The sequence below is a fragment of the Colobus angolensis genome, unplaced genomic scaffold (genome assembly GCF_000951035.1).
Source record: "Colobus angolensis palliatus isolate OR3802 unplaced genomic scaffold, Cang.pa_1.0 Scaffold88, whole genome shotgun sequence".
Classification (NCBI taxonomy): Eukaryota; Metazoa; Chordata; class Mammalia; order Primates; family Cercopithecidae; genus Colobus; species Colobus angolensis.
The window spans coordinates 3,579,697-3,603,244 of record NW_012122709.1 but is presented as its reverse complement, the minus strand read 5'-3'; the positions used below and the strand labels follow the sequence as shown (position 1 = coordinate 3,603,244).

The 23,548-nt window shown below is 53.8% G+C and overlaps 2 protein-coding genes across 5 annotated transcripts; both read right to left on the bottom strand.

Annotated features, from left to right (window-relative positions):
* Positions 1 to 260: 260 nt before the first annotated feature.
* ADCY4 (adenylate cyclase 4) lies at positions 261 to 16,133 on the bottom strand. 4 transcript variants are annotated; one of them, XM_011930739.1, is made up of 26 exons: positions 15,931 to 16,117; positions 15,539 to 15,723; positions 13,488 to 13,685; positions 13,219 to 13,380; positions 12,479 to 12,628; positions 11,899 to 12,047; positions 11,709 to 11,820; positions 10,859 to 10,986; positions 10,551 to 10,709; positions 10,091 to 10,223; positions 9,751 to 9,924; positions 8,098 to 8,141; positions 7,878 to 7,964; positions 7,617 to 7,686; positions 7,171 to 7,268; positions 6,098 to 6,182; positions 5,853 to 5,990; positions 5,136 to 5,246; positions 4,696 to 4,880; positions 4,408 to 4,492; positions 3,850 to 4,008; positions 1,659 to 1,805; positions 1,235 to 1,342; positions 1,004 to 1,118; positions 562 to 686; positions 261 to 476 (listed from the first exon to the last, which is right to left on the bottom strand). In XM_011930739.1, exons 2-26 carry the CDS (start codon positions 15,695 to 15,697, stop codon positions 324 to 326), a joined length of 3,234 nt encoding a protein of 1,077 aa, XP_011786129.1. In that variant the 5' UTR covers positions 15,698 to 15,723; positions 15,931 to 16,117; the 3' UTR covers positions 261 to 323. The 4 variants fall into 4 exon arrangements, with proteins under 4 accessions (XP_011786129.1, XP_011786127.1, XP_011786128.1 ...); XM_011930737.1 differs by having other exon boundaries at positions 16,030 to 16,117; XM_011930738.1 differs by having other exon boundaries at positions 15,539 to 15,727; positions 16,030 to 16,111.
* Positions 16,134 to 17,063: 930 nt separating this feature from the next.
* On the bottom strand, positions 17,064 to 21,942 carry RIPK3 (receptor-interacting serine-threonine kinase 3). The gene is made up of 10 exons (XM_011930735.1): positions 21,704 to 21,942; positions 21,354 to 21,494; positions 20,910 to 21,219; positions 20,320 to 20,465; positions 19,833 to 19,879; positions 19,458 to 19,625; positions 19,280 to 19,347; positions 18,690 to 19,064; positions 18,489 to 18,549; positions 17,064 to 17,435 (listed from the first exon to the last, which is right to left on the bottom strand). Exons 1-10 carry the CDS (start codon positions 21,721 to 21,723, stop codon positions 17,215 to 17,217), a joined length of 1,557 nt encoding a protein of 518 aa, XP_011786125.1. The 5' UTR covers positions 21,724 to 21,942; the 3' UTR covers positions 17,064 to 17,214.
* Between the last annotated feature and the right edge of the window lie 1,606 nt (positions 21,943 to 23,548).

Here is a 23,548-nt window from a genome sequence, read left to right as displayed (position 1 = left end):
ATGTGGCTAAATTCTTTACGCTTCCAAGGTGTACAAAATGCTGGAATCAAGTTGGCAGAGAGGCTGAGGGAGTTCTCTTCCTGAGCTTGTGAAAAAAATCACTCCCTTTCAACATGCTCAGTCTCACATGCATGCATGTGTGCACACATATGCACACACGCACATACACACACACACTCGCACTAAAATTGGACTGGGAAGAATACTTCCTGCTGAAGGGCAAGGAGAAGGTGATGCCCAGCTATATCGGCAGCTTCTGACATCAATGGGCTCCAGACACCCCAGAGTCTCTTTATTGAGGTTCTTAGAAGGGGAGTGCAATCTCAGCCTAGGGTAACTGAAGGAGGTCCACTTCGTGTCAAGTCTGTGTTCAGGAAGTAGGTGCAGAGCTGCCCTTTGCCCTTCACCTTGATGACCCCCCGGCTGTAGCAGGTGTAGCCCAGGGACTGGAGGGCCCAGGCTGTCTCCTCAGTCACCTACAATTGGAGGGGGGTGAGGGAATATAGAGGTGGCCCTATTCTTAGTTCCCCTCCCCCTATGCCTCCAATGTTGTTCACTCACTTGGATTTTGCCAAGGACTCCTGTACTCTCCATGCGGCTGGCCACGTTCACTGTGTTGCCCCAAATGTCATATTGTGGCTTCTGGGCCCCAATAACTCCAGCTACTACTGGTCCATGGTTCAACCCTAATAAGGGATGTGGTAATGACAGACTTGGAGAAGGAAGAGGGGAAGAGGAAGCACAAGGAACTAGAAGGAAGGGAGAAGAGCCTGGGGGGCCCTAGAGGAGAGGAGGGGTCTCTAAGGCTGGAGGAATGTAGCTTAAGAAAAAGAGTGGGAGAGCCTCATACCTCCTGGCCCAGCAGCTTCACACCCCATCCCAGGGAGTGAGTTAGGAAAGGGGCTTCAGGATGAACTGGGAGCAGCTAACAAAGGACTTGGAGTGGGGCAAGCTCAGGAAGGTGAGGAGGTACCAGACTGCTGCAGCAGGGGAAGTCTCTCACCCACACGCAGGTGGAAGTTGTTGAATGAATGCTTGTTGATGACGTCCAGCTTAGACCCCAGGGCAACGGCAAATTCCACCATAGTGCCAAGGTGGCTGCAGCTCCGTTCAGCATCCTGGCAATGGGCCCACCCACCAGGGTGGGCCAGTGAGGGCACAGGAGTAAGTCCCACTAATAAGCCCATCAATGAGAGACCAGAGGAGGGTGGTAGGTAAGGAAGGGTTGCTGTACCTGTTGTGCATCCTGTCCAGAGGTGGCATTTAATCCTGTGGCTGCCATGTAGGTGCTGCCAATGGTCTTGATCTTCTCCACCCCACTGAACTTGGGCTTGGAGAGCAGCTGTATATAGAGAAGAGTCCTGTCCCCAGTCTCTCTTACTCTCTCCATCCCCTCTCCCAGAAGCCCAGCCCCAAGCCTTTGGAGTTAAAGGATCAGGCTGTGGGAGTGAGGATGGTGTCAGGAAGGAGAGGGTTGGTGGTGGGCAATGTTGCTGGAGTGGGTAGATCTAGGGGATCAGGGATCAGAGGAGGCGAGGGAGTACTGTAGCGGGGAGGATTGACTTCATGGCCAGAAAAGCAAAGTGGAAGGAGGTACTGGAAGGAGGGAAATTCTAGAATCTAGGACATAGGGTCTGGGAAACTCCTGGAATTTTCACCTCATCAAAATCAGCAATTATTTCATTGAGCAGCCTCAGACACTCTAGGCCCTCATGATTGATGTTGGATTCAGAGTAGAACTCCTTGAAGTCTGGGACTGAAGCGAAGAGGACACAAACGCATTCGTAGGACTGGTGGTAGAGATCCTGGGAGAGCAGGAGACTGGAGTGAGGGGTGCATGTCATGTTCCTCTCCTTTCTAGGTCTGCGTGGGGCCCTCCTCCCCATGTCCACATTCCTGGTCTCCCTGTTTAAGAAGAATTGGGAAGGAGGGAGAGGAGTAGGGCCAGGCTACCCCAGGGAAGTGACTTAGGAGTCAAAGCTTGGATCTCATTGTAATTCTAGAAAAGACAAAAGTTTGGGGTCAGGATCACCTCATAGCAACACGAAGGGAATCACTCCTAGAACTGAGATCCTGTCAATGTGAATTATTTCTATATCCTATCCTATTGCTGAAAGGTGTTTAAGTTAATTAAGTCAGCTACAAAACCAAAGGTAAAACGTGTTTAACTGTTTAAGTCAGTTAAGATAGGTACAAAATGAAAGATAAAGTAAGCAACAATAGGGACTATGAGGCAAAGGGAAAATAAGAGTAAGATGATAAAGATGGAATCAGATCTGAGGGTGGTTCACAAAGTGAGTGCCATGAAGTCCTATTTAGTCTTAGATTTTGGTTCTCAGCTTTCTAGCAGCCAAAGTGAAGAGAGAAAAGGATCGATTACAACATTCTCTGTGTCTATAGGAGAAGAAACCAGAACTGATCTTGGAGCAGGGAGCAGGCGGTGGGGGCCTAAGGCTGTGAAAGAGCTCCTGAGCTGTTTCTTTTAACACCCCTCAATATGAGCCAAGAGCATTTCCATAGCAGAGGGCCAGCAGGTGATACAAATACGATGGTACAAATATGTGGGTGACTTTCTGATGGTTTGTCTTTAGCAAAATTTTTGAGGATCTAGAGCAGCAGCATCCAATAGAAATTTTTGCAGTGGGAACATTCCCTATCTGCAGTGTTCAATAGGGTGGCCCACTAGATACAAGTGGCTGTTGAGCCCTGGAAATGTGGCTGATGCAACTGAGGAACTGAATATTTTATTTTAATTCATTAACATTAAATTTTCATACTGCTAATGGCTACCATATTGGATAGTACATGTCTAGAGAGAGGGGTGGACTATATCCTCTAGACCAGCAGTCCCCAACCTTTTTGGCCCCAAGGATGGGTTTCATGGAAGACAAGTTTTCCACGCACCCAGGCTGTTGGGGGGGATGGTTTTGGGATGAAACTGTTCCACTTCAGATCATCAGGCATTAGTTATCAGATTGGTGCAAAATTAATTGCTTTTTTTTTTTTTGCCATTAAAAGTAATTACTTTTAGGTCGGGAGCAGTGCACCTGTAATCTCAGCATTTTGGGAGGCCGAGGCAGGTGGATCACCTGAGATCAGAAGATCGAGACCAGCCTGGCCAACATGATGAAACCCTGTCTCTACTAAAAAAAAAAATGCAAAAATAATTAGCCAGGCATGGTGGCAGGCACCTGTAATCCCAGCTACCTGGGAGGCTGAGGCAGGAGAATCACTTGAACCCAGGAGGCAGAGGTTTCAGTGAGCTGAGATCGCACCATTACATGTACTCCAGCCTGAGGGACAAGAGTGAAACTCCGTCTCAAAAAAAAAAGTAATTACTTTTAATTATATTACTTTTAATGGCAAAAACTGTGATTAATTTTGTACCAGCCTAATACATTTTCGTAAGAAGTGTACAAACTAGACCCCTTGCATGTGCAGTTCACAACAAGGTTCGAGTTCCTATGAGAATCTGACGCGGCTGCTGATCTGACAGGAGGCGGAGCTCAGGCGGTAGTGCTGGCTCACCGCTCACCTCACCTCTGCTGTGTAGCCAGTTCCCAACAGGCCATGGACCTGGGGCCTGGGGGCTGGGGACCCCTGCTGCAGACAGCTCCCATCAACACCTAAGCTTCTGGAATGTATGGAATGGTCATGAGTTAGATAAGACATGCCTTCCAAGTAAGAATTTGAAATGCAATTTTGTGCTCACCAAAGACAGAATCTAAGATCTTGTGAAAATGAAGACGCTTGACAAGCACTAGAGAGAACCGGCCATAGGTCAAGACTTTCATCCGAGATTAGGCCCTATGGCATCCATGGCTCAGGAGTCAGGGGGTCAGGAGTCACCTCGTTGCGCCGGTTCTGGCCAATGAACTGGGGGGCCACATGTGCAGGGAGCACATTCTCCAAGAGCAGCCGAGTCAGGTTCTCCATCGTCTCTGTCTCCTCCCGCTCCTGCCTCAGCTTCTTCTTCCATAGGAAGTCCAGGCGGCAGTAGTACTCATTCTGGGGAGGGTCACCAGGGGCCATGGGGAGACACAGAGCAGGGGAAGCCCAGCTTCTGCGTTTTCAGCCCCAACTCCATGATGCCTGAAACCACCCCCACCCCACCCCCAGTTTAGAAGTAGGGCTTAAGGTGCAAGTATCCTTGGAGAGAGACTATCCTTGAAATTAGATTCAGACTAGGGATACAGAATTGGCAGCAGACTTTTTCTAAAGCATGGGCTTTCCCAGATAGGGGTGTGGGAGAAAGGAGGGACGGGGAGTGAAAGAGAAAGAAAGGAAGCAGGAAGGCTCGCTTAGAAGCTTCCAATGGGATTCAACCCTGGAGATTAGAAAGATCAAGTCACAAATATGGGGGCCACTCATAGGTGGGCCCTGGTGGGGCTGAGCTGGGTGACTTACCTGGCGAGCCAGGACAAGGAGGGTGAAGAAGAAGATGAAGAAGGAGATAGCACCCATGAGTTTGGGCTCCTTCAGCACTCCGGGCCTGAAGGGGCCATGGATCAGGGTTGCCCCTTGCTCTGCCCCTTCCTGGCCTTCTCCCTGCCCCCAGTGCCCAAGTAGGCCTCCGCTTCCCTCCCACTTTGCCCTGTGGGTGATTCAGGTCAGTGAGGCCAGGACAGCTCTGCTGTGTCCCATCTCATCCCCATCTCAGGGGGCCCGGCACCTCTGTCCAGCAGCTGTGCACACCTGGAGTCCAAGGGGCCCAGATAGAGGCGGACGATGAGGCAGTCGGACAGCCAGGCGTGGGAGTGCAGGAAGAGGGAGCAGGATGCCGCCAGCCACAGCAGGAGCAGCAGCAGCTTCAGCTCGAAGCTCATGTGCAGAAAGAGGGAGCAGGAGAGGAAGCCCAGCGTGCAGCAGTGCATGGAGTACTGTGGGGCCAGGCAGGGGTCAGGAGTGGGCATGTCCCACAGGCAGAGGGGGGACACCTGAGGGCTCCCTTCTTGTCCCTCCCAGGCCCAGGTCCTATCTGGGAGACAGGGGGTGTCATACACACTGATACACACTGGGTGTGACTTATGTCTGTTCTAATCCACAGAATGGAGTGTTCCTCCACTCAGGGGGCTGTGGACTTGGGCTGAGGAAGGGTCTGCAGAAGGAGATTAAGGGCATGTGGGAACACTCACTGGGACACTGATGAGAGGCAGAGACCCAGGGAGCTCCCAGGAGAGGTTGGAAATCATGGAGGACACATTGGGAGCTTGGAAAGGGCAGTCTGATGATGCTGGGAAGAAGAACTGCAGAGGAGATGAGGAGCTGAAGAGGCAGGTAGCTTCTTGGGCACAATGGTGGCTTGTGCTGGGTTTCAGCTGACCCAGGGATGAGTCAGGGCCAGCTCGTCCAAAGGGGTGGATTCTGCTATTTCTGGTAGGGAAGGGAACCTCAGCACTGGGGTCCTCACTGGGGGAGGAGTTATGTGAGGGGCGTCAAGAGTACTTCTCTGACTCTGAGCCACTGTGTGAGCTCTTGCCAGTCACTTAGCCTCTCTGGGCCTTAGCTTCCTCTTCTGTAACTTGGCTGATGGGTGATTCCCAGGTGCCCTCCAGGAATAGAATTCTAGGAATGAGTCTAAATCCTGAAAAATCAGTCAAGTTATCTAAGTAATAAATAACTGCCTACACAGAAAAAAGATAAGAAGGACATTCACCAAAGTGTTATTAACAACTATTATGCCCAGATGGTAGATTGCTGGTGACTGTAATTTTTTTCTTTCTATTTGTACAACATTTCCAGCATCCCCTGGGCTTAGTCCAGCTGCCTGCCCAAATCCAGGGGTTCCCTTTTAGTCCCTGGCAGGTCCAACATGCCCTGATGGGGGTGGATAGGGCCCCCTCTGTCCTCACCAGGCTGGTAATGGCCATGGCAAAGACAAGGAGGATGGTGGCGGTGCTCAAGGCTATTCTCAGTCCTGGTCGTGTGGCCACCAGGCCAGACAGTGCAGGCAGCCAGTGCAGCATCTTGGGGCCTTTCAGGGCACACCTCTGTGGAGGGAGCATGGGCGTCTTAGCCATGGGGCTGGGGCACCCTCTTCAGGACAGGTTGTGACCAGGGCTCTGGCATGCCACTTCCACCCCTCAGCCCACCTCACCATCAGGTCCTCTGAGAAGCAGACAAAAAGGAGGAGGAGGAAGAGGAGGAAGGTGATGCTATATGTGATGGCCAGAGCTGGGGGCCTAAAGGGAGACAAAATTGAGGCCTTGAAGTGCCAGAACAGGCTCCCTGTGTGCTATGAAGGTGCTGGTGAGTTGGGTGGGAGATGGGGGAAATGGTTCCGGGGAATCTGGGTTGGCTGGCGATGGGGTCCTGGCTGATAAAACACATTGCATTCTAATGATCTGGGTTGGTTGGCTTAAGGGTCTAAAGCAGTGTTGAGGTGGAACAGGGACCCATATGGTGGGGAGTGGGGGCTCACAAGAATGACCAAGGCTACAGCAGACTGATCTCTGGGTCTTTAGGCCAAAGCTCTTTAACCTGGCTGAGTTTTTTGTTTTTTGTTTTTCTTTTTTTTTGAGACGGAGTCTCGCTCTGTTGCCCAGGCTGGAGTGCAGTGGTGTCGTCTTGGCTCACTGCAAACTCTGCCTCCAGGGTTCGAGTGATTCTCCTACTGTTAGCCTCCCACGTAGCTGGGATTACAGGCGTCTGCTGTCTCACCCAGCAAATTTTTGTACTTTTAGTAGAGACGGGGTTTCACCATGTTGGCCAGGCTGGTCTTGACTCCTGACCTCAGGTGATCCACCTGCCTTGGCCTCCCAGAGTGCTGGGATTACAGGCGTGAGCCATTGCACCCGGCCACGTGGCTGAGTTAACAAGTCCTCGTCCCTGCTAGCAGTGGACTAGGAATGAGGGCCTACTTTCTAAGCTCACACATTTGATACCAGATTTGGGTTTCTCAGTGGAAACAAACCTGCCTTCATGGAGATGTTGTTAGCACCAAAAGAGACGCTCGTGGGAAAAAGCTAGGGCTGTGTAGAAAGTCCACAGGATGTACAAGATTAAGATAAGGACTGCGATTATCATTTTCCCCAGAAAACCTGTTTCCTCTGTGGGTAAGTGCCTGAAGCTAAGGGGAAGGGGTGAACGAAGAAAGTGTGGCCAGGGGTCATGAGGGCCAGGTGATCCGCTTATGACAGCCAGGGCCTTCTTCGCCTGGGGCTCTCTCACCTGTTTGTCACTAGCATCTGGATGATGAAGTTGGAGAGAAAAACCAGGAAGGTGCAGGCTTCATAGTATTTGAAGGCGGGGATTGCAGAGAGTCGGTACTGAAAGTGAGGGGGCCGGAGGTAGAGACAGGGTCCAGTGCTGCCCATCACCTTGAAGGCATCACTCCCGGGCAAGGGGTGGGCTCCTCAGCCTCACCGCCAAGCCTCCAGTTCAGTTCCATGTAGACCCTACCAGTTTTCCAAGGAGCTACCCTCCTTCCTCCCTCTACCATCCAGTAGCTCAGTCTACAGAATGACTTTCCTTTAGAGGAGAGAGAGGCACAAGCTCCTCACCCCTAGGATCACAAACTGAGCAGACCCGGGGAGGAGACCCAAGGGCTGACCCCGCCCCAGCACCAAGGAACTAAAGTTGGGAAGTCGTTTGGTGCCATCCACTCCACAGCTCACCTCTTTCTCCATCTCCTTCTCTCTGAAGTACAGTGTCAGTGGGTTGAAGTCCTTCGACTGCTTCCACTGTCTGGTGGGAGGTGGGAGGGTGGGTGAAAGCACCAGAGAGCAGAGGGCAGAGAAGGGCAGGAAGAGGGCAGAGTGAGGGCAAGAGTGGGTGGTCAGGTGAGTCTTCCTTCCAGTCCCTCAGGGAGCACCATCCCTTCTCCACCACACGACCTCAGGGCCTGTGGCCCTCCCAGCCCTCTTTGTTCTCCGTACTTCTGTGAGTTGAGCTGCTCAATGACCTGGAAGAACTTGGCATCCCCGGTGTCCAATTCATCATCTAGTCCACGGGGGGTACGGCTTCTGCACAGTGAGAACCAAGTACATCACCACAGAGACTCTCAGAGCATCTGGGCAAAGCAGGAGCAGACCCCCAGGGAGGACGTAGGGGGTCATCCAGACAGCCCCACTGGCAAAGACTTTGAGGCCTCCTCACCGATCTAGGCTCCACTGGGGGCTGAAGGAAGCCAGGGTCTTCTCCTGTTGGGAGAGCACAGTGGGAGGTGGGCATGGTGGGTGTTTTCCCTGTAGCGAGATAGACCATGAGCCACACTGCGTGCTCTATACATGTCCTTGACCTTGGGCATTTCACTGGGCTCTTTCCTCTGCCTTTAATGACCTCTCTCTCTCCCAAATCCCACCTGCCCTTGAAGAGGAGGTTTGAACCTCCTTAAAGTTTCCCCCGACTCTCTAGACTCCCAGGATCTGTGTGTGTGTGTGTGTGTGTGTGTGTGTGTGTGTGACGGAATCTTGCTCTGTCACCAGGTTGGAGTGCAATGGCGCGGTCTTGGCTCACCGTACCCTCTGCCCCCCAAGTTAAAGCGATTTTCCTGCCTCAGCTTCCTGGGTAGCTGGGATTACAGGCATGTGCCACCACGCCTGGCTGATTTTTGCGTTTTCAGTAGAGATGGGGTTTCACCATGTTGGTCAGGCTGGTCTCAAACTGCTGACCTCAGGTGATCTGCCTGCCTCAGCCTCTCAAAGTGCTGGGATTATAGGCATGAGCCACAACACTTGGCTGGATTTCTTTTTTCTTTCTTTCTTTTTTTTTTTTTTTTGAGATGGAGTTTCTCTCTTGTTGCTCAGGCTGGAGTGCAGTGGTGCAATTTCAGCTCACTGCAACCTCCACCTTCCAGGTTCAAGCAATTCTCTTGCCTCAGCCTCGTGAATAGCTGGGATTACAGGCATGTACCACCACACCTGGCTAATTTTTGTATTTTTAGTAGACATGGGGTTTCGCCATGTTGGCCAGGCTGGTCTCAAACTACTGACCTCAAGCTATCCATCTGCCTCGGCCTTCCAAAATGCTGGGATTACAGGTGTGAGCCACTGTGCCTGGCAAGATTTCTGATATTTGACTGATCCCCTGGAACTTCAGGGGCTAAGTGGATTTCTGTGCTAGTGAAGGTCCTGCCTCAGGAGACACTCTTGAACAACAACCTTGCACCTAAGGTCATCTCTTAGTCCCTGGGTTTGTAGCAATCCCCACACACCACTCCACCCACCTTAGAGGTCTCATCCTCCAACAGTCAGCTGAGCCTCAGCTTCTTCCTTCCTCTTCCTCCTGCCAGCTTAACCCTCTGACCTCTCCCCTACCTCATGTTAACACTTGGAATTAAGTACTTCCTGCAACCACTGCTGCCAGTGTCCTTCTCCCACTCCCCAGTGTCGGGAGGATTGAAGAAGAGAGCATGCAGTTTCAGGAACTGAGTTAAACAGAGACATTTCCTGGTGCTATGGGTGCACAGCCCTACAATCAGAGACAGGAGGAAGCGGACAGGGGTCCAACTGCCTATGTGGTGTCAGGGGAAGGCACTCTCCTGAGTAGAGGCTGGGGAGTTATGGACATGGTGTCTGTAGGGATCTTGGATCTTCTCTGAGGTGAGCTGGAGGGCCCTTTCTCTGGAAGGAGGGGCAAGGAAGGGCCTGAACCAGTGACTAGGGTGACCAGACAGTTTAAGACTTTGGGATATCACAAATCATTAAGTGGCTCACTGGTGGTGGGGCCAGAGAAGGCTGGGAGTGGGGCCTGAGGATACTGGGGGTGGATTTAACTAAGCTCTGGGGCTCAGGATGAAGGTGCACATACCTGGAGAGGGGTGGAGGTGGACACAGGGCTGTCTACGTGGCTCAGGTGGGCAAAAGGCTTGGCTGCACCCCAGGACTCCAGGTAACGGGTCATCAGCAGTGATGGACGCATCTTGGGGCCCTCAAGTGAGGAGAGCAAGCCTCCTGCAGTGCCCTTCTCATCCTCCTCCTCTGCCTGGGACACATGAGGGCTGAGAGTAAAGACGACAGACACTTCCTCGTTCTTCCTCCACCCCCCACTAGGATCCAGGAACTCAATCTCTGGTACAGAAGAGATCAGGCCTGTTGACTGTGGGACAGTTTGTGTGGGCCAACCCATGGGGTCTGCGCTGGGCTTTTACCCGTGGATCGATGACCAGATAGGTGGGCTCCCCTAGCTCCCGAAGGTAGGGATCCCGATGCTCCATGCCTGCGTCCTCCACAGCATAAGCCCCTGCCAGCAGGGCCAGGGTAGCCCCTGTGATGTGCACTCGCCTGGAAGGAGGGAGGCAGTAGGGGTCAGCAGGGAGGGCCTTCACATCTCCTATTTCCTGCCCCCTCACACCCGTGGCTCCTAGAACTGACAAACATCTCATGTCTTTTAAAGATCATTCCTGGAGGTCTGACTTTGAGAAAGAGCCTGTGTTACAAGAGGTGCCTCCCAGCTCCCCTCCCTGTACCCTAAGATCTCCCAAGCCCCATATGGGACTCATCTTAAGGTACTCATCTTGTGCTTATCTTAAGGAACTAACGAAAAGGTTGGCAGCCTGTGGTAGGCCTGGTTGGCCTTCTGCTGTAGCTGCCTAGGGCCATAGGTCTCACCCTGGTACACCGCCTGCCTCCATGTGGTTAGCCAGTGTGACATCATGGGACCAAACGTCATACTGCCACTTCTGCAGCCCGATGACTCCACAGAGTACACTGCCTGAGTGCACGCCCACACGCATGTTGATGTCCACGCCAGTGGCTGCCCGCAGTTTCCTGAGCAGAGAGAGTGTGGGGCAATCTGAGTCCTACCCTCAGCCCTGCCTATGAGATACCTCTGATTCTCACAAAGAGGACTTCCATCAGCTGCCTGCTGCCCCCCACATCCACCCTCAGCATTCCTCCTGACCACCACCTGAGCTGACCTGATGGCCCGGCACATGTCCAGCCCCATGCGCACGCAGTTGATGGCATGGTCTGGCAGTGAGAGTGGCAGTCCGGAGACACAGTAGTAACAGTCCCCCAGGATCTTGATCCGCATGCATTCATGCTCCTGGGAGTGTGTATGTGGGTGTGTAGAGGAACCTGGTTAGAGGCCAGAAGGGTAGGAGGGAGTTGGGAAAAGCGGGGAGCGAGTGTGATATTCCTGAAGAACTTCCAAAGTGGGGTAGTGTCTAGATCAGATCTAGGGACTCCTTTCACCTGATATGGGGCTAACTGTCTTCCATGCAGATCTCTTTCTCAAAAAGATTTCCCCAAGGGCTGGATGGCTGTGGCTCTTTCCACTTTTGGCATGTGAAGGGGGTACCCAGAGTTGAGTATGTGGTAGTGGTCTCAGGATTGAGAGGTTGGGGAGAACCCAAGAAATGGTTGCTTGGAGGTATCCCTGGAGTCTAAGCAGGTTGCTGGGCTGAGGTTGCATAGGGCAGAAATTTCTCTTGGAAGGGCCTCCTAAGGTTAGAATATCAGAATGTCTCTATAGATTTGGTCGTAGTGTCCAGAGACACATATGTTAGGGCTCTGAGCTTGTATGGGGCATTGTACTTGGGACATCTGTGGAGATATTGAGGGATCTCTGCAGGTTTCAGATGTGTGGTGAGCAGCTTCATGACTGGGAATGTTTGAGAGGGTTTCCTCTTTCCATTGGGGGTATCTGGGGGCCTGCATGCACTGAAGTGGGCCTGGGATCTTATAAGGTAGGAGTTTCCCTTGGAAGGGGCTACCCAGGATGGGAAATTTGAGGGTCCCTGGGTGGGGAGGGAAGCCTTCTCTGACCTTGGCGATCTGGTCAAACTTGCCAAAGAGCTCATTGAGCATGAGCACCAGCTCCTTAGGGGAACACTCGCTGGCCAGCCGCGTGAAGCCCACAATGTCAGCATACAGCACACTGCATAGGGCAGACTGTGTCAGTGGGGCCAGGGTCTTAGCCCACAGGCTCCTCCCCTCCGGCCATTCTTCATCATACCTGACTCCCTGGTGCCTCTTGACATAGAGGCTGTGGAAATTGTTGGTGCTCTCTGGCCGTGACCCCTGTCCTGCCTGCAGCCGTGCCATGATCTCTGCTTTCATCTCTCGGGCCAGGTAGGCAGGAAGGATGGACAAGAGAAGGTGTTCCTAGAAGAGGTCACTATGAGCACCAACTCCTCTGCATCCTAAAGCCGGGAGCCCCTGCCCCCCAAATCACTTAGGAGCCCACACTGCCCACCACACGTGCTCCCCAGGATGCTCCCCGAGGTCCTCCCTCTGCACACAGCAGGGCTCCAGCACCCCATCCTACATTGATCACCTTTAGGGACTGAACTCCCAGTATCAACACCTGAATGAGAGTTCACTTAATATCATAATGCCCTAAAGTGCTTTTTATAGGCTTTGGTTTGTTTGAGCCTCACAACCTTCTAAGATGGGCAATACCCACGTTTTATATAAAAGAGGAAACAGGTCAAGAAACCTGCCCAGAGTCACTCAACTTGTGGAGGACCCCCGTTATGTAATCTAAGCAACTCCTCTCTGGGAGCGCTGGTCTGGCCTTCCTAGGCCAGGCTGACCTGGTGCTTCTTTTCGGTGTCCAGCCGCCGGCGCGAGTGCAAGGAGCTGAGTGCCTCCCGGAACGTGGCCCGCAGGGCGCGCTCCATCAGCGCCTTGTGGTACACTCCTGCCACGTTCCCGCACAGGAACAGCACCGCATTTGCTGCCAACTGTGGGCGAAGGCCAGCCTCAGAGGACACGGGACCCGGGTGGTTGTCATGTGTAGCTGGAATTGGTCTCAAAGACTGGCTGGGGGAAGACTGGGTTCTACAGTGAGGGACCTCACTACTGTGGGACAAGTGGTGCCACACTGTGGCATCCCTAGGGGCGTTTCCCTTCCCAGAAGCTCCCTGCTCCAGACTGTCCACTGCTTCACCAACATGACCTCTTAGGTCTGGAACCTTTGCAGGTACATTTCCTCTGTTTAGAATACCACTCCACTGTCGCTACCCACTTCCGTGGCACAAAACTTTTTTTTTTTTTTTTTTTTTTACATTCTCTGTCAAGGTTTCATTAACCAACATCTGTTGTCCCCGGGCAAACCACGACACGACTCCCTTCCTTGAGACCTGGATCCCTCTTCTGGTAACAGCAGGCATTGCACCACACTGTTGCACCAGCTCTGCGAAAGCAAGGTTGGGTATCCTACTCCCAGCGTTGCACCCTGCCTTGGAGTCACAGCTCCGCAACCCCACCAAAGGAGCCTACTAGCACGTGACAGAGCCGTCCTGAGCGCAGCCTGTGCCACTTGGGTGCTCACCTGCGGCAGCAGTGCAGGCCGTGAGTCCGGCTGTGGCCCAAGATACAGCCCCAGGACCAGTAGATGCGAGAGTGAGGAGGCGAGGCCCGCGACGGCGGCGTCCCGCATGCCCAAGGGCAGCATGGCATACACCGTGAAGATGACGAAGAGAAAATAGGACACCTGGGGGCAGGGCGCAGAAAGCCGAAGGCCTGAGTGAGGCTATTCAAGGCCTGGTGAGGGATCGAAGCCTGGGCCGTCCCCGCTGCCCTGCCTGCCGCCCCTCTCACCTGGTCCCAGGCGCTCACCACGCCCCCGGTGAACAGGAAGGCGTGGCCTAGCGCTAGCAGCGCGACCCATACCAAGCCGGACAGAGGACGCGTCCAGCGCTGCAGTCGCTGCTCGCGGGAAGCGAGGCCCAGCAGCAGCGAGAAGCCGCCCAGCGCGCACAGCACAGTGGTCAGGAAGCTCGGGTCTGAAGTCAGCTCCTGTGGGCAAGGGGTGTATGAGGCAAGATTGTGACAGGGAGAAGGAACGAACCTGATAAAGGAAGAGCCGGCAGCCCAGCCCCTCAGCCCAGTACTGAAAGATGTCTCAAGCCTAAATACGAAAAGGAGGCAAGGCACTTCCGCTTGCCATTCACTTTAGGTTGAACCATTTGAAATTGCTTGTGTCCTACTGTTTTTATCTAGACTCAGCAATCTCGTGTGGTTTTTGTTGGTTGGTTGGGGTTTTTTTTTTTTTTGAGACGGAGTCTCGCTCTGTTGCCCTGGCTGGAGTGCAGTGGCCGGATCTCAGCTCACTGCAAGCTCCGCCTCCCGGGTTTACGCCATTCTCCTGCCTCAGCCTCCCGTGTAGCTGGGACTACAGGTGCCCGCCACCTCGCCCGGCTAGTTTTTTGTATTTTTTTAGTCGTGACGGGGTTTCACCGTGTTAGCCAGGATGGTCTCGATCTCCTGACCTCGTGATCCGCCCGTCTCGGCCTCCCAAAGTTCTGGGATTACAGGCTTGAGCCACCGCGCCCGGCCCGTTGGTTGGTTTTTTGAGACAGAGTCTTGCTCTGTCGCCCAGGCTGGAGTTCAGTGGCACGATCTCGGCTTGCCGCAACCTCTGCCTCCAGGTTCAGGTGATTCTCGTGCCTCAGCCTCCAGAGTAGCTGGGATTACAGGCTCCCGCCACCACGCCCGGCTGATTTTTTTTTTTTTTTTTTTTTTTTTTTTTTTTTTTTGTAGTTTTAGTAGAAGACAGGATCGCGCCAAGTTGCCCAGGCCGGTCTCGAGTTTCTGGGCTCAAGCGATCTCCCGCCTCAGCCTCCCAAAGTGCTGGGATTACGGGCGTGAGCCACCGCGCCCAGCCTCCTGCGGTCCAACCTATTATCTTGCTGAGCCTGGGACAGCTACCTAGAAGATCTGGCTCCCATCCCTATTTGTGAATCCATGACTTTTCTGAGCCTCGGTTTTCTTATCTGTCAAACGGGAACCAAAGCTTCATGAAGCAAGTAAAAGATAGACCCTAGCTCACAAGAAGGCACTTCGGAATAAATGTCTCCAAATCTGGCCAATTTGCTCAGGAGATTCCCGGCGGCGCCGGGGCCGGCGGCTGGCAGCTCGAAGGGCGGTGCGAGGCAGTGCTTGAGCAGCAGGGGGCGCCAGGACCCACGGCGTCCCGCACCTTCCTGGCCGCCAGGGCTGCGATCTCGCCACCTGCCTCAACTCCTTGCAGAAGTTCCACCGCCGTCCCTGCGTTTTGTCCCCACCTCTTCCCGGATTTAGGCGTGGACCAGCAAGGATTGGCCGCGCCCGGTGATTTTCCCACCTTGCCTCCAAGGAGTGAAAAGAAAACCCGGGGCAGGCCATTTCTAGAATTGGATTGAAGACCCCCTTCCTTCCCAAACAAGAACTGAACATGGGTTTACTTCGGGACTCAGTGAGAGCCGGATGGAGGGTGCCTTCTGGGAGTCTGTGGGCACAACTGCCCCACATTCCCTAAGAGGCAGAGAAAGGCAGGAAATGAATTCCTCAGGGGCCTCCTAGAATTTCCCTTTTGGAAAACTGGAAAATCCGGTGATGGATTTATTGTAGAACCCATAGACCACGGACGTTAATGAAGTCTGTCAGAACCCGGACAGAAACTAGAAGCATCCTGGACTCAGCTTTCTCCCTGCGCAGACCCAGAAGGGTAGAGTGACTTGCCCAGGGTCACTGCAGTTCTTAGCCAGGCTCAATGGTTCTTTCTTTCTCGGCTCCCAGCAACGAAACACATCGAAAAAAAGACCCCACAAACCCCAACCCCGAAAATGCTATCCAGGCAGCGACCCTCCCGCAGCGGCGGCCCGGCTTACCCTGCCGCTGGCCCAGGCAACCGCGAGCAGCGCCGCGAGCGCACAGAGCACGATCCCCAGCAGCAGCAGCAGCAGCGGGTACTGCTGGCTCAGGCTGTAGTAGGTCTCGTAGAAGAGGTCTTCGCTGGGGGGTGGCCGGGGGCTGAAGAGGCGGGCCATGATCTCCCCCGCCCAGAGCCCCGAGGCTGGCTAGGGCCGGGCGCCGGGTTACCTCCTTCGGCCCGGCGGGCCCCACCTGAGCTTTTCTAACCGGTTCCAAGCCGCTACCTCCCCGCGCCCTCAAACCTCGTGGCAATCCCGTCTCCTTTTTCAGACCCTCCCTGTGGCCTCCCAGCCCGCTCCCAGCTGGCTATGAGGGGATCCCTCAGTCCTTTCCTCCTCCTCCGTCATGCCGGGATTGTGGAGGTGCCCTAGCAAAGCCTCATCGCCAGGAGGGCAGGATTTGGGGTTGGTGCGAGGGAGCCCCGGGTTCCGCTGTCCCCCGAACTCACTGCCCGCGGAGCTGGCGCAGCGGAGTGGGCTAGGCCCAGGGAGGGAGCCGGGGACCTGATGGCGGAGTCACGCTCGCCGCTGCGCTCTGGCTCAGAGTCCGGGGCGACAGGCGCTTCCCTCCAGGCGCCGCGGCCCCCCTCCCACTTCCCCGACGGGACAGCCCGGCCCCTTCCTGTGCCGAAGCCCGACTCCCCTGGTCTCCTCCCGCACTTGGTTTTCTCTCTCCTAACACCATCGCCTTCCCGCCTCAGCCTCTTCAGGGAAGGGCAATGTGGACCCTGGGAGAGATGCGAAGGGGTGGCTGGGGTGGACCGAATAGGGTGTGTCGAAATGAGGGTGAACGTTTGGTAGTGGGGAGACTGAGGGCGGGGGGCTGAAGCCTGGCGAGAATGTAGGGAAGAATGTGGGTCCTGGTGGGGATCTAGGTCAGAGCTGGGGGCATTCATTCTCCTCCTCTCTCCGCCTGGCTGGCAACCACTACTACCAGGTTTGAACTGTTCCGTGGGAGGGGGTGTGCGTGTGTACAGCTTTAGGAGCCATAGCTTTCCACTTCCGAACAGCAGCTGGGAATCAAAAGGGAAACAATGTCTAGGAAGCAACCTGAGTGTGTGGTGGAGGCAGGTATGGGGCCTCATGATCTCTAAGAACCTGAGGGCACTGTGGGGGGCCTGGTCTGTGATCTTTCACACCGACTCATCCCTTCCCAGAGCCCTGCAACTGAGTCTTGAGAGCCCAGAAGAAAAGGGACCACAGCCTCTATCCCCAGAGTTTAGGGTTAGGGTGGGGTCACCATCCTAAGCTTTAGAGGAAGCACTGCCCTGAGATTAGAGTGGTCTGTGGAACCAGGCCTCTGGGATTCCTTCCTGTTGTAGCCGGCTGTGTCCTGACCTTGTGTGCCAGGCCGTTGCCCACTCCCAGCCCCCAGCATCTCCGCTTCCTGCCATAGCAGAGTTGTGGTGCCTCCCTATCCTTCACTGGCAGTTCCCACCCCCATCCCAGTCCCTCCCTGCCCCTGGCTGAGCTCAGACTTTGGCTACCATTCCATCATGTTTATTGACTCCTGGGGGACAAATCACAAAGTCGGTTTGTGGGCAGGCCAGACTGCCCTAGAAGGAAGTCAGGGGCCTCAAGGGCTGGCGCTCTTCCTTAACTAGTAACTCTTGGAGGCAAGCTCTGAAGGTGCTTTATTTTCCACTATGATTATACCAACCCTGTGGCCCGCTCCAGGCTTCAGGTTCTTTAAGACCTTCTTGCGAACCTGTTGGTGGGGGGTGCTGCCAGCCCCTCCCCGTGCCCGAAGGTGCCAGGCCCCCTGTGGGCAAGGCAGTTGTCTGTTGCATAATCAAGCAGTTGTTGTCTCCAACTTGCACCCCAGAACAGTTGTGTAAGTTAATGAATGGTCGCCCTTTAAGAGAAATGGTGATGGTGGCAGGAGGGTTTAGCTGTCAGAAAGGCCAAGTTGGGGGTGGGTGGGGAGTATGAGGTCTCCACCCCCAACTTGGCCTTGAGTGGAGTGGTCGCCCAAATGGCTGTGTCAAGGTGTGTCCTGTGCCCTTCCCTTCAGAGTTCCTCTCCAGAATTGGCTTAGCAGAAGCCCTAGAGAGTGGCAATTGACATTTGAGACCCTGATTTTTTTTGCTGGGAGGTCCTCTGGACTGCTGAAACAATGGAACTTAGGGGGCTCACAGAGCTGGTGCTGTGGAAAGTTAGAAAACTCAGGGACAAACTCAAGCTTTGTTGTGTGACCTCAGAGGGCTCCTTTCTCAGGGGGTGTCAATTTTCCCATTTATGAAATGAGGTGGAGTTAGATCATCTTCTCCCCTCCCCTCCACAAAGTACCCTGAATCTGGATATAGATTTGGAGGAGGAGTCTGGTGTGGGGAAAAGAGAGGTCAGCCTGTTACTGTGTTATTATAGATAGAAGTAAGTTTAAGAGACTCCATTTGGCTCTGTATTTGAGATGCTGTTAATCTGTGACTCTACCCCCAATCTTGTCCTTGCTAGAAACATCGCTGTGCTAATTAAGGTTGAAAGGATTTTGGGCTGTAAGGAATGTGCTTTGTTAGGCAAATGTTTAAAGCCTGCTTGTGGTTGAAGGTCAGTACCACTCCCTTAAATCTCAGTAAAAGAAAAACATCTGTCTCCTGCCCATCCCTGGGAAAATGCAACATCTCCGTGTATCTGTATGCCTTACTGCTGATTTACTCCCTTATCTTTTTGGCAATAAATACTGAGGGAACTCAGAGACCGGTGCCAGTGTAGGTCCTCTGGAAGCACAGCACTGGCCCCCTGGGGCCTCGCTTTTCTTTCTCTATACTTTGTCTCTGTGTCTTTATTTCTTTTCTCAAGTCTCTCGTTCCACCTAGCGAGAAGCACCCACAGGTGTGGAGGGGCAGGCCACCCCTTCAGTCTGGTGGAAGAATTGAACAGGGAAAAGAAAGAGGTGGAGAGTGGGTACCTGTTACTGGACTTGGCTCCGGGGTCCTGGAGGACCAGTTCATGCCATGTCTCTCAGTCCCCTGCAAATAGCACAGAGCATCCAGTTCTGTCCTGGAGCCTGGACCTCCCAGTGCACTCCTCTCAGCCCCAAGTTTTCCCTGGCAAGGGGACAGCATTTATAGGACTCTTAGTGCATCCTCTAATCCTGCCAATGTCTCACCTGATTCCCCTGGGGTCCAGGACTTGGTGTTCCAGTTGATGTGGGGCTGGGCATCTGGTTTCTGAAAGTTGAGGTCTCTGGAGTCTGGGGAGGTTGGGCCATTGAATCTGAAGATGTCCCCGCTGTCCTGGCTTGCAGAACCTGCTCCTCTTGTGCCCTGCTCCTCTTGGTAAGGCTCGGGTATTTTTCAGGAACAGAGCTGGGAGACCCCTCTAGATTCAGTTTGTTTAGCAGCTCAGAAACCATGACATCATTACGAGAGTGTTGGTTTCCTGTGGTTCTCCTAAAGCCATCCATTTCTGTCCCTCCTTGGCCTGACTCTGGAGTAGAAAATCTCGGATTGCTGCTCCTGAGCTCAGACAGGAAATTCTTTACCTGCAGGGATGGGAGGAGTTTGCTAGGTATGACTTGGATGAGCCAGAGTAAACCCAAGGGAGTAGTTTCTTGGAACTCAGGGGTGGGCTGGGGAGGGTGGGGACAAAGGTCAAGGCATAAAAAAGCTGTGGTTAATGGTGAGTCATTGGATGGCCTGGTAGCCATGTTGTGCCATCCCTGATCAGCTCCTGGAGAGGGGTGATGTTGGTGCTCACTGTGGAGACGGCAGCATTTATATCATTCTCCACCATCTGGAAGGCTTCATCAGTTTTTGGTAGGCATTCTAGAGGGACAGCAGAGTGGGTTGCAGGTGAACAAATCTTCTTTTCCTGAGAAAAGCCCCCTGCTGACAGACCCAAGCTTACCCCAGATCCAGCTAACTGGCCAGCTCACCCTGGAAGGAGGGTCTGTCCATGGGCTCACTGCTCCAGCAGAGCTGCATTAGCTCCTTCAGTCCTTCTAAGCCGGGAGTCTCAGGCCGGGCTTGGGGCAGCTCAGTCAGTGAGGGCCAGGTCTGCCTCTTGCACACTGCTCCATACACCAGTGATGCTTCTGTTGGCACTGGAATAGGGGAGGAGGGTGAGAAAAGAAGGCATTCAGGGTAAAAGGGAATATCTGCTCCATCATGGAAAGAGGCAGGGAGTGTAATGTGGGGGCACGAGGAGGGAGGAGGGCAATCTTAGTAGGTGAGCAGGAGGGGGAAGCTTTGGGGCTTTCAAGAGAAGGGCACCTGGGGTTAAGGATCCCAGAATCCGCCTAGAGTCTTACACTCAGCTTCTCTTCCAGCAAGTACTGCCCACATTAGGATCCCGAAGCTGCAGGAGACACAAAGCTGAGGACCAGTCCAATCACTGGCAAGACTCCTTTCCTTTTTTTTTTTTTTTTTTTGAGACGGAGTCTCGCTCTGTTGCCCTGGCTGGAGTGCAGTGGCCGGATCTCAGCTCACTGCAAGCTCCGCCTCCCGGGTTTACGCCATTCTCCTGCCTCAGCCTCCCGAGTAGCTGGGACTACAGGCGCCCGCCACCTCGCCCGGCTAGTTTTTTGTATTTTTTAGTAGAGACGGGGTTTCACCATGTTAGCCAGGATGGTCTCGATCTCCTGACCTCGTGATCCGCCCGTCTCGGCCTCCCAAAGTTCTGGGATTACAGACTTGAGCCACCGCGCCCGGCCAAGACTCCTTTCCTATACATCACTCCCTGGGAAGGCCTAGAGAAGTGTAGGAATCCCGGCTGTGTGTTTGGGCTGGGATCCTTACCTGTAGACATCACTGGCTGTGGAGGCCTTCCGGTTTACATTAACAAACAGTTCCGGGGCCAAGTAGCCCAGGGTACCCCCTGGCTCCCTGGACGCTGTCGCTGACTGTGAGCCTCCCTGAAATGTGGACAGGCCAAAATCTGCCAGCTGCAAAGGAAGGAAAGAAGTGGGAAGTAGGGAAGACAAGGGGGCCAGGCAGCCTCCAGAAACCCCCCTACCCCCAGAAGGTTCAGGTTCAGCTTTGTAAAGGGAGTGTGGAGGTCAAGGGAAGAGGTTCCCTTGGATAGTAGATCTAGGTGCCTGTGGTAGGGCTGGGTCAAGGTCTGAGTCTCCAGGGCTGGGTCAGACCTTGAGGGGCTGGTGGGGCAGCTGGTGGAAATGACTCGTGTGGGTCGGGGCCTCTATCACCTGGTATGGCAGGAGCTAAAACTCCTGGCTGGGCTTTGTGCCCTGGCAGCCCTGTGCCCAGAGGGAGAGGCTACCCCTATTCAATAGACAGGGCTCTGGAGGTCTAGTGTCCAGTGGGCCTGGCTGGAGCTGCTCTGGGTTGGGACCTTGTTCTGAGGCTGAGAGGGGTGTAGACCAGCTGACCTTGACGTGCAGCTCTGGGTCCAGCAGGACATTGGATGGCTTGAGGTCCCGGTGCAGGAGCACCGGGTTCTGGTCGTGCAGGTAAAACATCCCAAGCACCACTTCTTTCAGCAGGCGGCAAAGGAGCGGCCAGGGCCTAGGGCACTGGGGCTGCAGCAGCCGGGACAGGGAGCCATTCTCCATGAATTTAGTCACCAGAGCCGGCTTGGGCACGTGGTCCCAGTTCACTTTCTCGATGACCCCTTCTAGGCGCAGCACGAATTCGTTATCCAGACTTGCCATGGCCTTAACCTCCCTGGATATCTCCTTCCTACACTCCAGGAGAGAGCTGGAGTCGCACCTGGGTCGTGGAAAAAATCCCTCCATTCCCCATTCAGGCCCCAGAGCACAGTGGCTCCACCTTTTTGGCCAGATTGTGGCCGGGGGGCAACCGGGGTCACTCACGAGTTTACCATCTTGACCGCCACATCGTAGCCCCACTTCCTATGTTGCGCCCGGAACACTGTGCCGAACCCGCCTTTGCCGATGAACTCCTGGTTTTCCAGTTCCTCGATGGACACCAAGGAGGCGGCGGCACCACTGGGCCTGAGACAGGGGTGTCGCCCACTAGCCAGCAGTGCCCTACGCCAGCGCTGCTCCCCACGCCCCTGTGATTCGGCGCTCTTACTGCAATCTCCGGCCTCCCTCGCCGGCCCCCACCGTCTCCAGACTCAAAGGCCTTCTCTGAGCGAGTCCGTGGGGCGCTCTGGGTGTGAATGTCGGAGGCTGCGATCGACATGCCACTCCCTACTCACCATAACTTGACGCACGACATCAGGCTGGAAGGTGCGAGGGGGCCTCTGGAAATTGCGAGCAGTAGGAGATGGAGTGACTTCTGGGGCTGGGGTCTTTGGCAGAGAGGGGAAGGGATCTGTCTCTGCAGGGATCAGTCTCTAGACCAAGACGGTGACTCCCCTTTCCGGGTTGCTACCCATATTCTGAGTTGACTGAACAACTTCCCTTCCAGGCGCCTCTACAGTCCCGCCCCTGGGGTGGAGCAGGGGGCAAACCGAAAGCTAGTGCTCTCTCCCTGACTAGCGTTTCCTGAGTGCCTGCCGCGTGCAGCGGCCAGGTTAGGTGTCGCTGGGCGTTGAGGATGTTAGGGAATGGGTCCTCACCTTCCAGGAACCCACAATCAACGCACTCCTACAGTCAAAGCCTTCCCTTTTCCCACAGGATTTCCTGCTCCACCTGCCAGGCCATGAGTGGAGATGGTGCTTAGGAGGGTTTTATGGTTTTAGGGCTCAGCTCTCTCATAGCTGCCCTAAGATCATAGCCAACGCATATATAAAACTTATCATGCACCAGGTACATAGATTAGCTTATTTAATTCTCACATGGACCGTAAGGGGATAGGTACTGCTTTTATTACCCTTCTATAGATGAGGAAGCTGAGACACTGAGAGTTTAAGTACCTTGCCTAAGCCCATATGGAAATAATGGCTCTGAACCATCAAGTTATCCTGTTTTCACATAGGTTTCAGGGCTGTTTTCACATAGGTTTCACCTGTTTTCACATAGGTTGCAGGACCACTCAGCTGGTCCTGCAGGTGGCTGGGAAAGTTGTGAAGCATCCAACGATGTAGTGAAGGATCCCTATTTGTATTCCTTGGCATCGATAGGGACTTATATGCCCTATGAACAGGAGCTCCTTGAGCTGGCAGACCCCAAACCCACTCCAAGGGCATTGTGGTAAGGCTAGATATACCAGCCCATCCAGAGAGTTGGTGACGTTGTGGTGTACACTGCAGTGGAAACATTTCAGAGCTTTCCTGCCCTCTCCCTTGCATGACAACTCTTGCATGCAAATACACTAATTAATGTTCCTGACAAGCACATGCTCTGGACACAGGCTTTTGATAACCCAGAAGCATGGAGAGTCTTAAAGATTTAGGGCAGAAAAAGGTGTCCATATTTTACCTTTTGGAGGTCTGACCATGACTGGAGGTTATGGGAACCCGATAGGGCCAGCCCTGGGCACTCAGTCCTTCGCAGGGATACACAACCCTGTGGGTTGTGTGTTGGCTCTCACTAAAAGGTGCTCACCTTGGTACTTGCCTTCCATTTTGTTCAGTGGTCCATGGGCTCTTCTGGTTGAGGCAGAAGTGATCAGCAGTTTTTTCTAGAACAACTCCTGGAGAGCCACACCATGGCTTCTGGTAGGGTCAGCTCATGCTAGTTGGGAGCTATTTAGGGAATTGTTCAACCGTAGTCTCTTTAAAAGCCAATACATGGCAGATACCCAATAAATATTTGTTGAATTGAATGAATAAATGAACAACCAAAAATATTAAGCCTCTCTTAAGGCACTGATCATCCTAGATGGAGCTCCATACTCAGTAGGAGGAAAGAGGAGATTGGGTTCCTATAGGGACTGAGGGCTCTCACCTGCACAGTTCATGAAATCCGTCTGAAGTAGGCTTTAGTATAGAGATATGGTGGTATCACACAGAATCCAAGAAGGCAAGAAGTGTAGCAGGTCCTCAGAAAAGCCTAGAGTCAGAAGCTGAGAACCATCAAAAGGGGTCGCCACTCCCTTTGTGATCCTTTTTAGAGAGAATAACCCAGGCTCAGTATCTCCACTTGAAGGGAGCAGGCAA